This window comes from Pseudopipra pipra, chromosome 9 (assembly GCF_036250125.1).
Source record: "Pseudopipra pipra isolate bDixPip1 chromosome 9, bDixPip1.hap1, whole genome shotgun sequence".
NCBI classification, from domain to species: domain Eukaryota; kingdom Metazoa; phylum Chordata; class Aves; order Passeriformes; family Pipridae; genus Pseudopipra; species Pseudopipra pipra.
This window is the reverse complement of record NC_087557.1, coordinates 5,773,198-5,793,091: the sequence shown is the minus strand read 5'-3', so window position 1 is coordinate 5,793,091 and position 19,894 is coordinate 5,773,198. Positions and strand designations below refer to the sequence as shown.

Here is a 19,894-nt window from a genome sequence, read left to right as displayed (position 1 = left end):
AGGATATCTCCACAAATGAGTTTCAACATAACTACTTTTTAAAATACTATGTTGTAGGTCACTTCTAACTGAACTATTTTATTCTTTTCATATATACAAGTAGTAAGTTATTGTTGACGTGAATTTCTCCACCTGTAACAGTTTTAAAATCTAAAACTAGTACTTGAATGCAGATAGTATACTATATAAATTAAGGTGTAATTCATTAAAAGCATCAGTAAAACAGAGGAAGAGTATGTCTCATCTTAATACACATTTAGAGCTACTACAAAGATAAATGCAAATTTGGGGTTAGACTTTATTTTGAGACTTATTACTTTACAACTAGAGTTGTTTCCTAAACTACTGTATTGGCCAAAACAATCCCTAATAAAAATTTCCAGTATTTTGTTGTTTCAGAGACTGTTGTTAGTTACCTTGTCCATGCACGGAGCAGCAGCACCACTGTGAGGAAAATGAGCAGAGCCCCAGGGAGCTAAATCCTTGTTTGCTGAGGTTTAGGGGAGGAAGAGGTGTGAAGGGCTTTAAGTAGAAATCAATCCTCCTGTCTCAGCTGTTTGGGATTTCCAAGTTAGTCAGGGAAAGTGATAAAATCTGTGCCTGAGGAGGTCCCCTTTAGGATCCTATGTCTTAGAGAGTCTTATGGAGCTGAGGTGGCTGTTCAAGCTTGCTTTGTCCAGTAGTAAATTAGCCTGTAGAATTAGTCCTTTAAATTTGTTTCAAGTAACCTAAGAGGTCTATTTTTGTTTTGACTGTTTCTGTGTACGCAGTTTATTCCTTAATTATTTTGTTTGCCAGTCTTGCCTAATGTCTCGTGCTCCTATTTATCTTTCATTAAGAAAGCATTAGGGAGGCTGCTTGTTTGAATAACTCACTCCCTTTATTTTTTACTGGAACAGAATGCTTCACTTCCTCAAGCATAGAAGTCTTTTGCGTGACTGTGGAAAACTTTATTGCCCCATTTCAGTTATGAGGCATGGAAGGGGCTAGCAACAAACAACAATGGTAAGGATGGCAAAGGAAATACTTGTGACATACCTTAGACAGAAGCTAAATTTGAAAGGAATTTGCCCTCAATAAGGAGAACAGGCATTGGGCTTCATCTGACATGAATTTGAGTAAATAAGTTTGTGACTTAATAGTCAAAGCAGAGCTTTATCCTGTTTTCCTTAATGCTTTTGTCTTCCCAAGTGTCCACCTTATCCAAAAGCAGTTTCCTACTCCATGCTGAGGTATAGGAGTTTCCTGTTGGCTTTTAGGCCGAAGGCAAAAATTCCCTGCTGTTGGTGGGGATTGTTGGTGCGTCACTGTGGGCCTCGAGGGTACAAAGAGGATGGCGTGGGGCAACAGGGGTCTTAAACCAGAGACAGCCTGTTTTCCACAGAACTCCATGGAGGGACTTTCCTTTTGTAATGGACTTACTCATAGCTAACTGTGAGTTTGGCACTACTTTTTGAAAAATTAAGGGGTTTTTTATTTATTTGGCCAAGTGTCATCTTGTCTTTTCGCAGTGGTGTCCTAAAACCCATTGTTCTGAGAAAAAGTATTGTAAACAAGTCGGGTAACAGTGAACTGATGTGATGATAATTAAGATAAAATAGTAGATATTTTTCTTGAGTAGTTGTAGGCAAATCATAAGGGTCAGCATTGCCAGAACTTTTTACTTCTTCTGTGTTACAAATTGGGCTTGTTTTGTATTATGGTTTGCAGGTTTTGGACTGACCCAAATGACTAAAATTGCTCTGTTTGTGTCTTTCCTATCAGATTGTTTTAATTCGTATGGCCTTGGAAAATTCACCTATCCTTACACTGGCCTGTATTGCAATGTGTGTTGCAGTGGATTAAACTGTTGGTGTAACAAAACACATTGTTAGGCTGAATTTGGTGTGTGTCAGCCAAGATACTGGTTGAGCTGGTGCATCTGAACTTTGTCAAACTTCTCTACTTATTCCGGGAATCAGAGAGATTAAAAAGAAGCAGCAAAAACCGTGGTTCATGTGGCATGGTCTGATAACTGGGTGTAACTATTGTAGCTACTCTGGTTCATTTTTGTAAAGGAACATGATATCCTGGTACCTACTGTAAGTACTTCCTGAGCATCTCGAGAGGGATAAAGCAGGTTACAGCCTTGTGTTCTCCATTGTACCCCTTATGAGAGGGTGACCATGCTTTTTCTGCTTGATGATTTCTCTTGGAAATGTTAATAAACGTCAACTCAGCTTGAGATTGTGATAGAACAGTTGATGTTACCATATTCATACAGGTGGAGGACTGAGGCACTGTGAGTGCCTGCTGAGAGAACGTGTTCCTGTGTATTGGGTGAAATATTTGGGTGATGGAAACTGCTGATGGGGACGAAGACATTCTTGTCGTGCTTGAGTGCATTTCTGCTGGGCTTTGTGGTGGCATTAAGGCTGTGATGTTTGTATTTCTTTTAAAGTAACTTTATAGAAACACCTTTAGGGAAAAGTTAATTATACAGTAGCTGATGGTTACAAAGAAAACATCAGTAACTTCCCTTCTCAGTAACCTAGTAACAGAAAAGATCCCTGAAAAAGCCTGGGTTGAAAGCCCGAATGGAAGAGCCCTTATGATGGCATATGAGACTTTCTGACTTGTAGTTAAAAGCTAATTTGGCCTTGAGTGGAATTATTCAGAAATTATAGTGGATTATTGCCAACTGTCACTTATTTTATTAATGTGGATTGAAATGAAGGATGGAGAAGAGAAGGTGAGGCTGTTCTGTTACTGTATATGGAGATATCAAAGCCAATTGTAATTGAGCAAGTTCAGGTCACAGGAGTCACCTGGCTGCAGAAACAGAGTTCAGATCTGATAGGCTTATCCTGCCAAAATCCAGGATCAGTTTACTGTGTGGGTCTCAGATCTGCCATTTCTTGTTTGCTTTCGGTGCCCAGACTACACTAGTGAACTTGTAGGACATCTTAAAAGAAACAAAATGGATTGCAGTTCAAGATCAAATGTAGCATTTCATTTGAGAATAGGCAAATAGGAGTATCTTAGTGTCAAAACATCCTGATATTTATTTTGATATTTAACCTCTGAATGGCAAGTGACTAGAAAAGGAACATTGTTGTGCTGCAGTGAAGTTTAACACGGGATTCTCTAAAGCCATTAGACCAATCCAGGTTCCCAGAGTCAGGAAAAGGGAAGCAATCACATTGAACTCCAGCTGTATAAATTTTTCCCTTTATTAAGCTCCTTGACAGCAGAGCACAAGGTGTAGGGATATATTTGGCTCCCGGTTGTATCACAGGAAAATATTAAGGAAAGAAGTTTGAAGTAGGGGATTTCCATCACATGTAACACAGGAGAGAGAAAATAAAATGAGGGTCAATGTTCAGCTGTACTTTGCAAATTTTTTTTAATCCCAGAGTGGGAATACAGCCTGGAGTTGAGCAGAAGAATGCCTAATACACTGGTGCAAATGAAACACACTGTTGTAAGTTGTAATTATCATGGACATCAAAACACCACAGGTCTGCTTTGCTGCTTGGCTCACACAATTTAATAGGATTTGAATAAAGATTTTTCTTCAACAGCTGTTGATTAGCAGCTCCTCAGATTAGTGAAGAAGCTGGAACAAATTCAGGATAATGACATTATCTGTCTTAGCATTAACATCTTTGGGATCTGTGTATGTATATAGCCAGTCCAGGAGCCAGAGGCTTGGTTTGTGCACTGAAGGTTAGGAATCCAAGCCAGCCTCTGGCATGCTGGAGTATAAAGGGCCTCTTCTGGGCCTTTCATACCTTGCTTTGATGAATAATGTTCTCCTGTGATCCCTCTCAGAACCTGAACGAGGTCTGATGAAAACCAAGTCTTTTGTTCTGCTCCTCACAGAAGGCAGTTTTATAACCTCATTGCTCTGCTGGTTAGAAACAAAACACCCTCTAATTTTTGGTCTATATTTACTCACAGGTGGTTTGTATCCATCTGGGTTTTTTGTACCGACTTTATCCCTTTATATACAGAAAACTCATTTACTTTTCTGAGCCTGTTGCATCCTTTCTGAGCCTTCCTAGCTGCTCCCTCTTCCCTAGGTTTAAACACTAATTTCTAATGGACACCTGGAAAGGCATTTCTCTAGAGGGCACTTCTTGGAATATCTCCACCCTTTGGAAAGCCTAGAGTTTGCTACCAGGGGGTGTCATTCTCCTGGTTCTCCTTCTGAATAACCATAAATATCACCTGCCTGTCACAGGATTGTTAGTCTTTGAAGTACTGAATGAGTGCTCCTGCCTTGAATCCCCTGGTTCAGTGAAACCAGCCCGCTAGGTTTGTTTCCAGGGCTCTGCTGTCCTTTGGTTGTCCTTCCCTGCTCTCCGTGTCCGTGCCTGGCACCATATGTTGGGGGCATGATGGAAGTGGTGTGCAGGTGATGATTCCTGAGTCCCAGCTGTTACCCTGTGGTCTGCAGAGACAAACAGTGTGAATGAGTTGTTTAATTGATCAGAGTTCATTTGTGTGGGATATGTGACATCCTGAATAGAAGGGCCTTGCAGCTGCTCTTCTTCCAGGTAAACTCACGCATTTGCACTCATGGATTAGAGATATGAGGCTATTTTGAATGGTGAGTTTAGGGCTGGAGGTACTCAGCCTGGAGAGAAACCACGTCCTTCCTTTGTCATGGTGTTGGGACTGCATTTCCTAGGAAAAAAATCAGAATGAAGGAATGTGGAATGTAACAGTATGAAGGCTTACCTGCAGAATTCTGGACATAAACTGAACTTTTGTCCTTTGACTTAACCTTCAGATAAACCTTTGTCTGTCTTTGACTCTAGAAGGTATAGAGCAACTGCACTGCTAATTTCCTTATCTTTAAGTAAGCATAAATCTGGATCTTTCATTTTATTTTGGCAGTAAGGCAGCTTCCCCTCTGTATTTTATTTGTATTTATTTGTTGCTTAGAAGTACAAATAAACTGAACTCCTAACTGCTTTAAATAAGAATGTTGCATGCAGGCCCAGAATTATTTTATAAATGATAAATGGCAATTCCTTCCCTTCCTGCTGATCCAATGCCTATTATAAAAGTTATCTTATTTTATTATTACTTCTGTCATCTAAATAATCAGGCTCTGCTATTGTTTGTGATTATGTGTTGCTACAAAAGATGAGTAAATGCCTATTGATAAATGAAAGGGGAAAAAACCCCAACTAATTTATACCAGGAAGGATAAATATAGAATCAATCATTTAGTTTGGAAAAAACTCTTAGGATCAGAGTCCAACCATAAACTTAACACTGCCAGGTCCACCACTAAACCATGTCCCTAGGCACCTAAATATCTCCAGGGATGGTGACTGCACCAGTTCCCTGGGCAGCCTGTTCCAGTGCTTGACAACCCTTAGGGTGAAGGGTTATTGATGGGGTCTGTGGGGTGGGATACATGTTCAGCATCTGAGAAAATTGACTTTGTGGGTTGCTTTTTAGGCTCAAATATGGAAGTGCAGCAGTTTCAGGGGAGGTGACACTCATTCTTCCTGATGAGTCAAGAAATCTAAAAGTGTTGTAAGAGCAAAATGTTCACTGGGAAAGTTAAAGTATTGTTTTCATGCCCCAGGAAATAAGGAAAGTCCTAATTATCTTGACACCAGTTAACTGGAACTTTAAAAAGCCTTGTGGTGCCATGGTTTTTTTTTCTCTGGGAAATGATAATATTAAGCAATTTAATACCAATGCTTTCAGTGTTAATGATGATTCCTTTGTTCTTGAAATAACTCCTATAATGCAGCAATTGAAGTATTCTCCACTAATAACCTTGTGTTAAACATGCCTGCCCTAAAAAGTAATTACATATCCAGCTGATAGAAATAAATTTCTTTCTTTGAATAATTCATGGTTGTGGCAAACTTGTGGTGGAGTGGCTAAAAGTGCTCCTGAAAGAGTATTTAATTCAAGAGCTTCTGTTCTCTCGTGGTCTGACTGAGAAAAATCAGGAGTAGTGTGAATCATGTGCCTCTGCCAGCTGTTGTTGAGTGGGGTTTTACTTCTCAGTCCTGTGCAGTTGTTCCTTGTACTTTGGTCTTCTGGCTTGAAGATTTCAGATACCAAGTGATAAGATCTCACTCCACAGAATTCCAGTAGTTTTGGTGATGGGCCTTTCTGCTGCTTGGTTTTATAGATGGCATCAGACAGTGATGATAATCTCTGGGGCTTGGCTTGAAATACCGAGGTCACTATCACCCAAACACTTTTCAGATACATGATCCAAAACTTCTAGGTCCTTCAAAAAATGAGGCTCTCTGGTTTGTGATTTGCTGCAGGTAGCATTTGGAGAGTTTGTTTACTGCTTGTTTCCCAATGAAAAAATTAAGGACTAACATCTCTGACTGTCCTTGACTGAAGCTTGCTTAGTAGATGTTCCTTTCTAGAGCAGCACAGCTCTTGAGATGGGCAATTTGGGCTGAAAACTTATGGAGAAATTTAAGAAATCATAATATTGAAATGATAAGATGCTGTATTTTATGATTTTTAAAATATGTTATTGAACACTGATTTGGTTACGGAGTCAAACACGTTAAATTCTGTGTCCATTGATGTGTAAAAATGATGTTCCTGGAACTGACTTAATCACAGAAGAGAACAGATCTGAAGCTTGGAATTTGTAAACAAATGGTGAGGAGTATTAGTAAAGAAGGGAAGCTACTGCCTCTTCATCCTTTTTTTGTAGTCTCTCCCTCATAATACTGCAAATGGAGAATGGAAGGTCATGTCAGAACTCCAGTGCTGCCCATAGTTCACATACTCTCTGAGTCAAAGCAGTGTTTTCTGGGAACAGAGCTAGGCAGAAGATATGCAAAGAATCTGCAAAACAAAATTCATAGTTCTGCATGGGATCAGTTCCACCTGCACCCATGGACTGCCAATGTGTGATGTTAAGGCCTGCCCTGCTTTTATCTTAACTCAAGGTGTGGGTCATTGTTTCCTCTGCTCCTTTGCTTTCTTTGATGTTTCAGTGCTCTGAATCCCAGCTGGCCCAGTGCAAGTGATCCCTGGCCTCGGGGTGGATTCTTCAGTGGGTATTTTTGCCTGTTTGGGGGAAATTGAGCACTGTGAGTCACAGCAGAGTTCCCAAAATAAGAAGGAGAGATAAGATTTTCTGGCTCCTGGGGTTCCACTCCAGACAGAGTGGAGACTGTCTGAGGCAGCCTTGCAAAATTCCAGCGCCTTGGTAGCAGTTGCACTGCCTACCTTATTCACACTTAATGAGACACAGAGGCTAAGAAGGGATGAGTATGTGTTTGGAAATTATCTTTGCTTCCCATCTAGACCTCGGGGAAAACTTGTGCCTTAAACCTTTTGTCTCTGAATTTTTGAAGAATTAGCATTAAAGCTCCTCTCCAAACAGGAAACACCTTCTCTACTGGCACCAGAACTCCTTTTCCCCTCAAGGCTGGCTAAAGCTCTTATTTTTCCTCTTCTAGTGAGCGTCACTGTGGGTGAAGGTGGACACTTTTCCATTACTTCAAAATTTCAAGTGGCTCTACAGCTCTTTGCCATGGAATAAATGTCTGTTATACAAAACATTTTGACATAAGTAGTGATCAAGTGTTTTAATTTAGGAATGAGGAATATACCTTCTAGGAGAGAGATGGAACTGGATTACTCAGAGGTACTTAATGCTCTGGTTTTTTGTCTGTTGACATAACAGAATCATTAACATTTTAAAAAAGGAAGACTTACAAATACGTAAATGCAGGTGTAATCTTACCGTGTAGGTGAAGAAAAAGTCTTTTCTAAAGACGTGGAAAATGAATCTTTGCCTTTTTTTATACGTACAAATAGATGACTGTATATTCTGCTTACCTGAGATCCCACCATGTTCTGTATTTACCTTGGATTTGTGATTTCTGCAAGTTCAACAGAGAACTTTAGATAATGCAAAGTAATTTGCATTGCATTGAGTTTTCATAAGCTACTGATAAAGATACTGAAAAATGTTTTTCAAACCAAGACTTGAAATTTCCAACAGAAAGGTAGACTCTACAAAACTCCTGTTTTAGCATTTCATGGTTTCTTTGGAAAATTTTCCTTTGAAACTTTGTCACTACAAATCAAGCCACCACTACTTGTTATGCACCAACTGGACATAAAACATTGTTGATCACATGCCTCCTAAGTACTCTGGAATAACTTTTAGGTTTTAGAAGGTGGTAAAGATTTCTTTCCTCCATCACCCTTTTGTACAGTGGGGTGGGAATAAAATAGTTCTCTTGGACAGAGAGTGATCTTTGAAAAACTGCCCTTTGAGTAGTGATTCCATCTCTTATATGCTCATTTTATGGTGATTTCAACTAAGCATTGTTGCACTTGTTTCCTCATAAGAATGTCTCATGGGACATTATTAAAAGTCTTAATTATAACAAACCATAGTCCACTATTGTTTCTTTGTTCCTGACTCAACCTAGACCACCAACTTGATTGATCTGCCAGGAAGAGATCAATTCTATCAGTGTCAGCTGTTCTGAACAGCTTAGCAGCTGCCTGCTGATTTTTCAATTGTTTTCTTTAACATTTTTTCAGTGTTATTCTGGTATTTTTCTAGGAGCTCACGTGGAAGGCCCGGCTTCTAATTACCTTGATCTTCCTTTCCTAGACACAGAAAGGCAATATTTGCTTTTTGCCAGCCCTCTGACACCTTTTCCCATACTCCCAAAGGTAATTACTGGGGTTTGGATCCTTAAACAGTAGCTTGATTGCCTGTAACTAATATAAAGAGTCTTCAGTCTTTCCTACTCTGACCTGTTCTCTTTTCCTGGTGCATAACACTTTTGCAGTGAGTATCTATCAACTTTTCTCTGTATAAAAGAAATGCCATTTGACATGTCCTCTGTCCATTCCTGTCCTTTAAATAGCAGACCCCACTGGGGTTTGTTGTTTTTACTCCTAATATGTTTACATAGCCTTTTCTTACCCTCTCTATCTCATAGTGGCCTGCTAAGGAAACCCTCCCACTAGAAAATCAGTTGCTATTAGATAATCCTTGTTAGGCACCTCTGTTTGTAAGGGAAAAGAGGTGATCTGGAGTATTCCCATTCACTTGTAAAAAAAGCTTGTAAAAAGCTGGGCTTTCATTTGTGGGAATGAAAGCCTGGAGTGTATAAGAAAAATAAGTGTTCAGCATCTCTAAAAGTTTGCCTAAAGTTTAGAGTCTCCTATTTTTCTGGCAGAGAGGAATTGTATTAATTTTAAGGAACTATGTCTGTGCCCATGTAGTGTAAGAGGAGAGTGGACAACTTCCCAGCTCTGTACAGCACCAGAAAGGAGGCTCTTATGTTCCCAAATCAAGTGGCAAAAGAGGAAAAAAGCATGAATGTGAAATAACTGTGAGAAGAGAACAAACCAGTAACATGGAAACCAGCTAAGGGGCAGGCTGCATGGCATTGCTAGCTTGATTATCTACAGCTCAATCTGAGTAACTGTATCACAGGTATTTTTCCTGAAATACCTATATAACTTAGGCCATATTTCCAGTATGAGCTTTAGCTTGGAGGAATCCCAGTCTTCCTGAGCAATAGGGTTGAAATTTTAAGTGCTTTTGACTTAATAAAGAGGTTCTAACTTCTGTTGTGCTTTGGAAAATGCTTTTCAGGATTTTTTTTTTTCCCCTTCGAAAATTTTGCATGTGTTCATCTTCCATGATATTACAAGGAAATAAAAATGTAATCAGTGAATGGCAGAATTCCCTGGGAAAAACCAAAAAGAGCCCCCTCTCAGTGTATAAGGGAATACTGCCAACAAAAAGAGTCAGTCTTTTTTTAGTCTGGAATTTTTACAAGCATATTGCTTTTAGGCTTTGCTGTTTTGTTATTTTTTGGGGAGGGTTCTTTATCTGCTGCAGACAGGAGGTCTCAGACAGCCCACGTGAAGGAAGACTATTGTAAATTCTGAAATATTCTCTTCCTTCCTCCGGAGATTCCATTGACAAAGCAATTCTGCTGAAGTTTTCCCGCTTGGCTTCAGAGCTTCTGCCATGACAAGGATGAGCACTTACCAGTAGGAAGCTCATTAAATGATTTGGAAAAGGGAATATCCAGGAAAAAAAAAAGTAGGGTTTTCTGGCTCCTGAGAGGGTAAAAACTGTTCTGGAGTTGCCTGTAATTTTTTTTTCTATAATATCTATAATTATAGCAGCTAATCAATGTTTTAGAAAATAAAAAAAGCCTGCCCTCTCAAGACCCATTAACATTAGTCTGTGTTACAATAATGTTTACAGAACCCCTGGGAAATTATGTCCTGCTGCACAAGGTACTGTACAGGTGCTTTAAAAGCACCAGCTCCTGTCTGTTTTCTTCAGGTGGTAAACCTTCCTAATAGAGAAGGGTTGGCAAACTGGGAGTGTTTTCATTCCCAATTTACAGCAGAGGCTAAAGATGTAGCAGTCCTGACCTGATGTTGCCTGGAAACCTCTGGAAGTCTGGTTCTTCTAAGCAAAGCTGGCCCAGGCCAGCCAAGAGCTAACCTCAGCTTTCCAGAGTTTCCTGATGGTCAGTTTGTGTTTCTAGCTTTGCTGGTTCACACCTGCTGGGAAGTGTTCCTCTCCCTACAAATATGCAGTATGGTGGTTTTAATCCTTACACTCTTCAGTAACTAACTTTGACTTGCTTTCTAGATCTTTTTTTTTGCAATTTCCATATTTTGTTAATAACTGAGGCTGTTTTAGAATATACTCTTTATTCTATGCTCTTTTTTGAGGTGGATTCCTTTGATGGGCAGAGATCTATTAAGATGTGGCTAGGTGACAAATTTTTTTTTTGTGAAAAAATTGGGAATTGGTCCCAATTGAAATGTTAGCTTGGAATCCAGGAGTCACTGTTGGTTTTTTTGTAAGACAAGGCTGAGACTCCAAAATAAGAGCTCCAACATGCACTGTATAAACTATAACTTTACAGATAAACTATAGCTTTACAGATATGAAGTGGGTGCTACCCTGTGCCCTCCTATAGCTGACAACCCTTGTTGAGTCCTTTGCGTGTTGAGCCTCATTAAACCTCATCCATAATGGTGAAGTTTTATGCAGTAGTGTAATTTATCAGTGTATAGACAATAAATGTGCATGAATTCAGTGTATTGTCTTGTCCACCTGGAATATTATGTGCACCTGTTCAGGAATTGTAACTCTATTGAGATCAGGATATTGGAGCATATAGTCCAAGTGAAATCCACATTCCAAGCTTGACTGCTACAAGTGACTGATGAACCTGTATTGTGAGCAGGACTGTAGAAGAGAATTAGCAATCCTGGGACTGGCAAACCTTCCCACAGATGAGAGCTCTGCACACCGTGCTGTCCACAGGGAAGGGCTTGTCCAGTGCTGCAGTTCATCTTTTACTCAAACTTAGTTAACCAGCTTTGAGTGTTGGTGCCTTTCCTACTGAGATACCTGAAGAACTGGCACCTCCTTGGTGCAAAACACTGTGCCAGGTGAAAGACTGGAATCTGCTTATTCATGCAGCCAACTCGAACTGTCTTCCTCCTCCTTGATATCCTGGAATTGTGTGTTTCTGTCAGTAAGAGCATGTAAAGTGTGCCACTTGGCAGTTTGTCAGCACAGTGTGTCTTTCCTGGAGGGTTGATTTGTCAGGAGAAAAGACATCCGTTTTAATGTGAGGGGAGGGCCAGATCCCGGGATTTTCCAAGATATTTTTTTCCAAACGTCTTTCCTGTCTCGTGCAGGAGTGGCTAGTTGAGGGAATAAAAGGCAGGGGATTACAGAGTCGAGGCACTTGGAGCTGAACTTGATCTTCAAGTCCGAGTTCATCAACTTAGCCACGGAAAGGAGCCACTGAGAAATATTGCAGAGGAACTTCTGCCACGGGGACTCTGCAGCTGCGACCTGTGAGTAGGAATGCACTGTGCTGTTCTGTTTAACTGCTCAGCTAAAAGAGAGCTGGACAGCTGCAGTTCTGTGTCCTTTAAAGCTGTTCACTTTTAAAAGATTTCTTGATACGAAGAACTGTTTTAAAATGAATAATTTCCAGAAAAATTGAAAGCTTATTTAAGTTTTTAGAATAATTGTTTCAAAGCATGTAGAAAAAAATTGCATAGGCAGTATTTTATATTGAATTGTAACAAGTCAGTGTTTGTTCTTTACAAATGTGTTTCTTTGGTCTCTCAGAGCCACCTGCTTTAAAAGATAAAGAAGAGAAAACACTCAAACATGGTTTGCTTGTGGTTCCTATCTCTTCTTACTTATGGTAAGTGTGTATTGCTCCATGTAGAAAAGTATTTGGATGGTAATATTAATGTGACTGTTCTGTTTGAGCTCAGCATTAAAAGAACTTTTGAACCTGCCCTAACTAACCTGAGCCTGGGTTCACACAGAAGCACCTCTAGCTGCAATGGCACGTTTCCCTGCTTGCCTGTCAAATCCATACTTGGCTCCTATAGCCTGCTGTGAAGTCCCAAAGCTTTCTGTGGCCAGACATAGTTTCACAGGCTGAAGTCCCTGTACTTGGATCTGACAAGCCTGGTTTGAAACTTGCCAGTTGATTATTTATAAAATAATTGCCATTGATTTTTATGCAGTTTCAGATATTGACAAGGTTGCAATATTTATAGAGCTTTATTTATCCTTTTCTGGAGAGAGAGGAGGGGAAAAGTCAGACACCAACTTTTGGACATCTTTTCATTCTAGGACTTACAGTGCTGCAGGGGGCGAATGGTTGGACATACCATTATTCAGACAGAAACATGACCTACAGGGAAGCAGAGGAGTGGTGCAAAAAGAGGTATACTAACATGGTTGCCATTCAGAATAAGGAGGAAATCAACTATCTCAATAACTTCTTACCCTATAATCCGGGTTACTACTGGATTGGAATCAGAAAAATTAATGATGTGTGGACCTGGGTTGGAACTAACAAAGAACTGACAGAAGAAGCGAGAAACTGGGCTTCAGGGGAGCCAAATGGCAAAGGGAACAACGAGGACTGCGTGGAAATCTACATCAAAAGAGGGAAGGATGATGGCAAATGGAATGATGAACAGTGTGAGAAAAAGAAGGTCGCCTTGTGCTACACAGGTATGGAGTGATAAAGGTCATTCTAGTGTGTCCCTGTGGAGGTGAGATGGTGGGTGGGATGAGTTGTTTAGTCTTACATATTACCTACCTGACCCTGTAAGCACTTGTACACTTATGCTTGCTTTCAGGGTAGAGGTTGTCCTTGTTCTAAGACTTAGTTTTATTGTTCCTTTTGCATTTTAAATATTGCTAATATCTACCTGAGAACAAGTGGTCTTGGGAGTTTCCAGCCAGTAGAATCCTTTCACTGTGAACTAGTCTGTCAAAAGTGTGGATTTCAGAATCCTTTCTGTGAAATTACAGGATAATCTTAAGTACCAAACCCTATGATTTTGTTTTGCTATACAAAGGGCTTGCTTAGTGTCAGAAAGATAAACAAATTGCTAGCCACGTTTCCTTAGTGGCCATCGTTGATTCCTTTATAATTTGCTGTATTATTTTTTTCAGCTTCTTGCAACCCATCTCTCTGCAGTGGCCGTGGAGAATGTATAGAGACTATTAACAGTCACACCTGCCATTGTAACCCTGGGTTCTATGGCCCTGAATGCGAGTTTGGTAAGATTATTTCATCCTGCTTTTTGACCAGCCCATGCTGGCTGGTGTTCATTTTGGCTTGTTGGTTTAGCTGCTCATGCCCCTGACTGTGTACCTTCTTGTGCTTCTCTGAAGTTGAGAGTTGTGATCCACTAAGGAAACCTGAGCACGGGAGCCTCGAGTGCAACCATCCATTGGGGAACTTCAACTACAACTCATCCTGCACAGTTCAGTGTGAGGAAGGCTATGAACTGACTGCACTGGAATCTGTACACTGCACCTCCTCTGGGGTCTGGTCTGCCCCCCTTGCAGCGTGCAAACGTGAGCTTTCTGCATTATACACAGCTCTGTAAACTTGTTTCTCTGTCAGTACATAAAAATTGAACTCTTGCCAATTCCTTTGGAACTAATTACACGGTGTGGGTGCTATTTTGTTTCACTACACGGGTCTCTGTTCCTGAAGGGATGAAATGGGCAGGATGAATGTTTTGGCCCTGGCCAAAAACATCTTTCCCTGCTTGTAGGGGAAGATTTTTCCACCTCTTGGGTGGGAACGGGGAATGGAAATGACCAACCTGTGAGACTGCTCATAACAGGCTAGTTACACCTGACTGTAGGAATTATTTTTTGAGGTTCTTGGCTTAGAATAAGCTACAGTTTGAAGCAAATAAAAGCATCAAACATCACCCAACAGGAATCAAAATCAAGTTGCTGTTATGAGCTGTGAATGAATTTACAGTCTTGCCTTAAGATTCAGTTTTCCATTTTGAGATGTTGCCTCTCCTGCCTGTTTTCTGAAATGGCAGCATAGTAAATCTCCTTTCTAAAGCTGCTCCCGTTTAGTGGGTATGTTGATAAGTTTCAGAAAATAAAAAAATTTGATTTGTTACAAGCTAAGCTCTGTGCTGTCTCTTGTGCTCTTCAGCTGTGACCTGTCCTGCCTTGGAAATGCCTGCCCACGGTGCTGGGAACTGCTCCCATCCCTCTCTGGAGCTCACCTGGGGTACCATCTGCGAGTTCACCTGTGAGGAAGGCTTTACCCTGACAGGACCAGCCACCCTGCAGTGTGGGTCTTCTGGAGCCTGGGACAGGCAGCAGCCATCCTGTGCAGGTACCTTTCCCTACCCCTGCTCACCTGAGCACTCAGGGCTGTCAGCTTTGGCATGTGGTTTTCCTGAGGCCTCTGTGCTAATTTCTGTTGATCTCCTTGTGTTGCAGCTGTGAGGTGTGAAGCTGTAAGCTGGCCAGAAGAAGGGTCTGTGACCTGTGATCCTGCAGATCTCACCTATGGCTCACGCTGTGAGTTCCACTGCAATGAGGGCTACGTTGTGGATGGCCCATCCAGCACTGAGTGCATGGCACAGGGACAGTGGTCAGAGCCAGTGCCAAAATGCAAAGGTGAGACTTACTGGGTTGGAAACCATCAAATAAGGCTTAGAGTAGATCAAGGAATCTGAAGAGACCTCCTCATTCAATGTAGTAGAGCACTTTTCATAAGCAGATCTCAAGGTGAGGTCATTTCACCTCTTGTATTAATGAGGAAACAGCAGTGCAGGGAGACAAACAACACTTGGGGACGGTGTCCCCAGTACATAGAATAACAGGCTTTTGGAGTGGAGTGTTCTGACAGGAGCTCTTTATTCCCTAAACCCCAAGTGGGAGCCAGTGTCCATTTGTGCAGTCCACTGTGGAGTATAATCTGGAGCCATTCCCAGGATAGCTTGTGTGCATGTCTGGGGGCTCTGGCTGCACTGTGTAAGATGCTGAAATCACTGTTTCTGAGACACCACTAGGTCTGAAGGGAGGTGCTGTGGCTCTGTAGGGGACAGCTTCAAGCAGGGCATGTTCTTTTGTCAGCTCACAGGAGTGTTTATCTTGACCTACTCCAAGCTAAGCTCTGTGCTGTCTCTTGTTCTCTTCAGCTGTGACCTGTCCTGCCTTGGAAATGCCTGCCCACGGTGCTGTGAACTGCTCCCATCCCTCTCTGGAGCTCACCTGGGGTACCATCTGCGAGTTCACCTGTGAGGAAGGCTTTACCCTGACAGGACCAGCCACCCTGCAGTGTGGGTCTTCTGGAGCCTGGGACAGGCAGCAGCCATCCTGTGCAGGTACTTTTCCCTACCCCTGCTCACCTGAGCACTCAGGGCTGTCAGCTTTGGCATGTGGTTTTCCTGGGGCCTCTGTGCTGATTTCTGTTGATCTCCTTGTGTTGCAGCTGTGAGGTGTGAGGCTGTAAGCTGGCCAGAAGAAGGGTCTGTGACCTGTGATCGTGCAGATCTCACCTATGGCTCACGCTGTGAGTTCCACTGCAATGAGGGCTACGTTGTGGATGGCCCATCCAGCACTGAGTGCACGGCACAGGGACAGTGGTCAGAGCCAGTGCCAAAATGCAAAGGTGAGACTTACTGGGTTGGCAAATGGCAGTTTGCTGGTCACTGGGGAACACACTGAAATCCATATTCCTTTGGGGTCCTGGCTCCAGACTAAATTATGCTCCCATGTTTTCAGCTGTGAGTTGCCCTGCCTTAGAAATGCCTGCTCACAGTTCTGTGAGCTGCTCCCATCCCAAAGTCAAAAGAATTTTGGAAAAAAGTGTACATCTGCCAATGCAAACAATAGTGCCAAGGCAGGAAATTCTTTAATGACTCTTAACCACTTCTTTCTGTGTTTCAGTTGTACAGTGTGAACCACTGAGCTCTCCTGAGAAAGGCTCTATGGATTGCTCACATGGTGCTGGGATGTTCACATACAACACCTCCTGCCACTTCAGCTGTCTTGAGGGATGGAATCTCAATGGCTCTCATGTTCTGGAGTGCAGTCACTCAGGAGCCTGGAGTGCCAGCCTGCCCACATGTGAAGGTATTTTACACGTGACTAACCACAGAGAGGTGGCACTGGGTTTCTAGTAAGATGAGGTGGGGAGGGGTGGTGGTGGTAATACCAACCAGTGAGCTAGAACATCTAGTGAAGTCCATGAATTGAAGAAAATAGAGAAGGGGAAAAATACTAAAAGATCTTGATGAAAAATGTTGATTTCTTATCCAAAACCCAAAAGCTGCAACCTAATTTCAGGTTGTTTTGTTCGTTTTTTCATTAAAATATTTCTCATGTTGAGCTTTTTTCATATGAATAAAGACAAAGGCTTTTCTAGAGAAACGGAACCTTGTGGGAAACTCTGCATTCATCTGTTTCTCCGTGGAAAAGTTTATAGGTTTTTTAATTTGATGTGATAGTTTCTTGGATGAACTCCTCAGCCAAAAGACCTCACAGAGCTTTTCTGTCAGGCTGCAGGTTCAAAGGAAAGGAGGCTCAGCCTTGCCTTCTCATTCAAGGAAGTAAGAGCTCTGTCACTGTCCTCAGTGAGAACACCCTGAGCCTGCCTGAAATGCCTGAGGTCCTAAAACCTCAACTCCACTTACATTTGCTTGAGCAGAATTTAGATCCTTGAATAATTTCATTATCTCAACAGTACTGGTCAAAGAGGAAGATGGCACACAGGGAGTTAAAATATGAACTGAAACATGAAAAATAAAATGAGCACAAATTGCCATGTGAAGCTGGAGGTTAGACAGACCCTGTTGTAGGAGCTTGTTGCCTTGCCATTGCTTTGCAAATGGGTGGGTTAATTTTTAGTATGCAGCTTTTTACCTTGTGTACAGGATATGTCCTGTCTCATCAAGAGAAAACTTAAGGGTTACAAGCTGCAATTCTGATTCCTCTTGAAGAGCACAAGAAAAGGGAAGAAGTAGTAGAGAGGGCTTCAAAAACCACATAGGCCTCTTGATCTCACTGAAACCTTTTCATCCTTTCAGCTCCTGAGCTAGTCAGCTACGTCACTGTGGGCATAGCAGCCACATCTGCCTCCCTGCTGTCCACGGCATCGTTCCTCCTTTGGCTTGCAAAACGCTTCCGGAGAAAAGGTGAGCAGTTGATCCGGGGCCACTGGTTTTATTTACCTTCCTGTAAAGTTTTCAGTGGAGAAAAAGGAATCAAAAAAACCAAAAACTCCAAAGCCCTGTACCTTGCTTTTTGAAAAAGTGTTAATTCCGTACTTTGACAAGTTCCAAATTTGTTTTCAAAGACCCACACGTGCCATGCCTGGCTTTTGGATGAACATCTGAAAAAGTGAAAAAATAGTAAAAAACAAATGTGTAGAAAACAAGAATTAGATGAAAAAAGCAGCACTTTATTTATTGGTAACTGCTTCCAGGGAAAGTGAATGAGAATTTGAGATGGGGCTAATGACACATTAATAACTGCCTGTGAGATTTATTGATAGATAATGACATTTTTTGAGATATTCAGAGTTTTTTAATAGAAGAAAATGTTTGCATGAGGGGGCTTTTGTCTTGAAATCTAATACCTTTTCTTATTCTTCTTGCAGCAAAGAAATTTATTCCCTTCAGGTAAGTTGTGTCTCAAAAAGCTACATGAAAAACAGTCCCATCCCTTTGCTAAAATCCATTTGATATAAATCTGTTGTCATTAAAGTACTTTTCATTCTGTATTTTACAGTAACCAGCATGAAACAGCCACTGAAGGTATTTTCCAAAGTGCTGGCCAGGATGTCTAGCTCAGGTGTTTCAGGTAAGTGCATGAGAAGGCTGCACTCCCAAATTCTCTTCCTTTCTATCACACAAGCAATCAGAGCTGCTAATTGCTATACCATTACTGAAACAGCAATATGTGCTTTGGGGTACCTAATATGCATCTTGGCATTGCATGGAAATTCCTAACAAGACTGATGGATTTATTGCATTAGAAATAGTTATTCAGCTCCTTAAGGATGATTGTGCTTGGGGTTCTGTCCAGCTGCATATAGTATTAGTAACATTTTTGTGCAGTTTTGCTACCTGCTGCATACAAAATTCCTCTGAAATGAGAGCAAATACAAATCTATGCCAATTTTCTGATTTATGGAGGAATTTTATTCTCTCTGCAGGAATGGAAGCCACCTTTGTCTCAGATTTCTGGAAAATGAAGCTGCATGCAAATCAGCAGCTGTCCAGATGTTTTTACCTCTTGCAATACAAAAGACCTTGTGTATTTACTCAGAAATTTTGAGCTCAAGCTGTCGGGTATTTCCACTGAAGACAAGCAGAGAGTAAAACTCTGGCCTTCTGGCAAAATACTGTCTACATTCAGTCATGTAGTTATGATAACTGGGAGCTTGCCATGTCCTGTCCAGATGGTGAGCAAAGAGTGTGCTGCTGCCTAAAGAGGAGGCTGGTTCCTCCTCTGCTCCACTCAAAGGTACCGAGGTGAAGTGAAGACATGCATTATTTCACATCACTTACTACACTGCTGGAGGTGTCTTCTCTGGAGTCCTATGGGTTATGCTGGCAGAAACAGAATAATCAGTGTGAAAAAGTATTCGTTGAATGGCTTTGAAACCACTGATCCTGGTTTTTGGAAGTCAGTTTGAGAGGATGTCCCAGTCAATAAATGTACCTGTGCAGATATTGGCAATTATTTGGGTTTCTGCTGCATACCCCAAAAAACTTAGAGACTTTAAACCCACTGGTTTGGTTTTTTTTGGTTTTTCTAATAATAGCACTAGGAACCATAGTGCTTATACAAGGTACTCTGGTTTCTGAAGGCAGCAGGTAGATCTGGAATTATCTCATCCCTGTGGGATTATGCACTGTAATGCATGTATATACATATGTATTTAATTTTTAACTGTTACTGAGGATGTTTCTATGCTGTTAACTGTAATGTAAAATACTTGTTCTTGAGTAGGTCTGTGGCCATTGATCTTGGCCCAAGTAATTTTAAAATAAATTGGAGGTGTTTGTATAGATTTTGTGCCTGCATACTATTTGCAAATAAAATGGGAGCCTGAGATTTGTATGTCTAGAAAGTCTTTCTTAAATTATGTTTAAGTTATGATTATAAATTAAAAATCTCTGATTTAATCTGATATGTATTGTCCTGTTTGTAACATTATTTAATAAAATATTTTCAACGTAATGTTCCCTTTTTGGAAACGTGCATCATTTAAATGATTTGGGTCAGCCCTGTGACTGTGGCTTCAACTGCAGAATGTGAGGGCTGGGAGAAGACTGGCTAAACGTGGGGCTGTCCCTAATGGAGCTTTCCATGTTTCCATAGCGGTCAAGGACAGAGCAGCCAGCAGATGGAGCTGAGTGCTTGGAACTAGCGCAGCCAGAGCTGGATCCCAAACCAGCATCCTCAGTCCTGAAAGGAAGAAGGCTCAGCAGTGTGTCCCATGAAGCTGTTGTCTGGACCAGCAGTGAGCTCTGAGAGGTGTATTCAGGAGGCAGAGGAGAGCAGAAGGAGAAGCAA

General features: G+C 41.4%; 2 protein-coding genes across 9 annotated transcripts in view; both read left to right on the top strand.

Moving 5' to 3' along the window:
• LOC135418726 (E-selectin-like) overlaps nucleotides 1-19,802 on the top strand; it is a 25,838-nt gene extending 6,036 nt beyond the window's left edge. For 3 of the 8 annotated variants that reach the window (XM_064664298.1, XM_064664297.1, XM_064664295.1), the window contains exons 3-16: nucleotides 11,704-11,865; nucleotides 12,146-12,224; nucleotides 12,665-13,051; nucleotides 13,499-13,606; nucleotides 13,721-13,906; nucleotides 14,511-14,696; nucleotides 14,804-14,983; nucleotides 15,508-15,693; nucleotides 15,801-15,980; nucleotides 16,259-16,444; nucleotides 17,398-17,505; nucleotides 17,970-17,991; nucleotides 18,101-18,172; nucleotides 18,528-19,558. In XM_064664298.1, coding sequence (XP_064520368.1) covers nucleotides 12,188-12,224; nucleotides 12,665-13,051; nucleotides 13,499-13,606; nucleotides 13,721-13,906; nucleotides 14,511-14,696; nucleotides 14,804-14,983; nucleotides 15,508-15,693; nucleotides 15,801-15,980; nucleotides 16,259-16,444; nucleotides 17,398-17,505; nucleotides 17,970-17,991; nucleotides 18,101-18,158 — 1,824 coding nt within the window. In that variant the 5' untranslated portion in view covers nucleotides 11,704-11,865; nucleotides 12,146-12,187 and the 3' untranslated portion in view covers nucleotides 18,159-18,172; nucleotides 18,528-19,558. Of the gene's footprint in view, nucleotides 1-6,855; nucleotides 8,686-9,001; nucleotides 9,458-11,703; nucleotides 11,866-12,145; nucleotides 12,225-12,664; nucleotides 13,052-13,498; nucleotides 13,607-13,720; nucleotides 13,907-14,510; nucleotides 14,697-14,803; nucleotides 14,984-15,507; nucleotides 15,694-15,800; nucleotides 15,981-16,258; nucleotides 16,445-17,397; nucleotides 17,506-17,969; nucleotides 17,992-18,100; nucleotides 18,173-18,527; nucleotides 19,559-19,699 lie in introns of those variants that run through there. The other 5 variants (XM_064664299.1, XM_064664300.1, XM_064664301.1 and 2 more) reach the window with 5 other exon arrangements.
• The window catches only part of RXRG (retinoid X receptor gamma), a 48,004-nt gene continuing 47,887 nt past the window's right edge, over nucleotides 19,778-19,894 (top strand). Inside the window, exon 1 of the mRNA XM_064664303.1 lies at nucleotides 19,778-19,894. The gene's annotated coding sequence lies outside the window, so the exon portion shown is untranslated.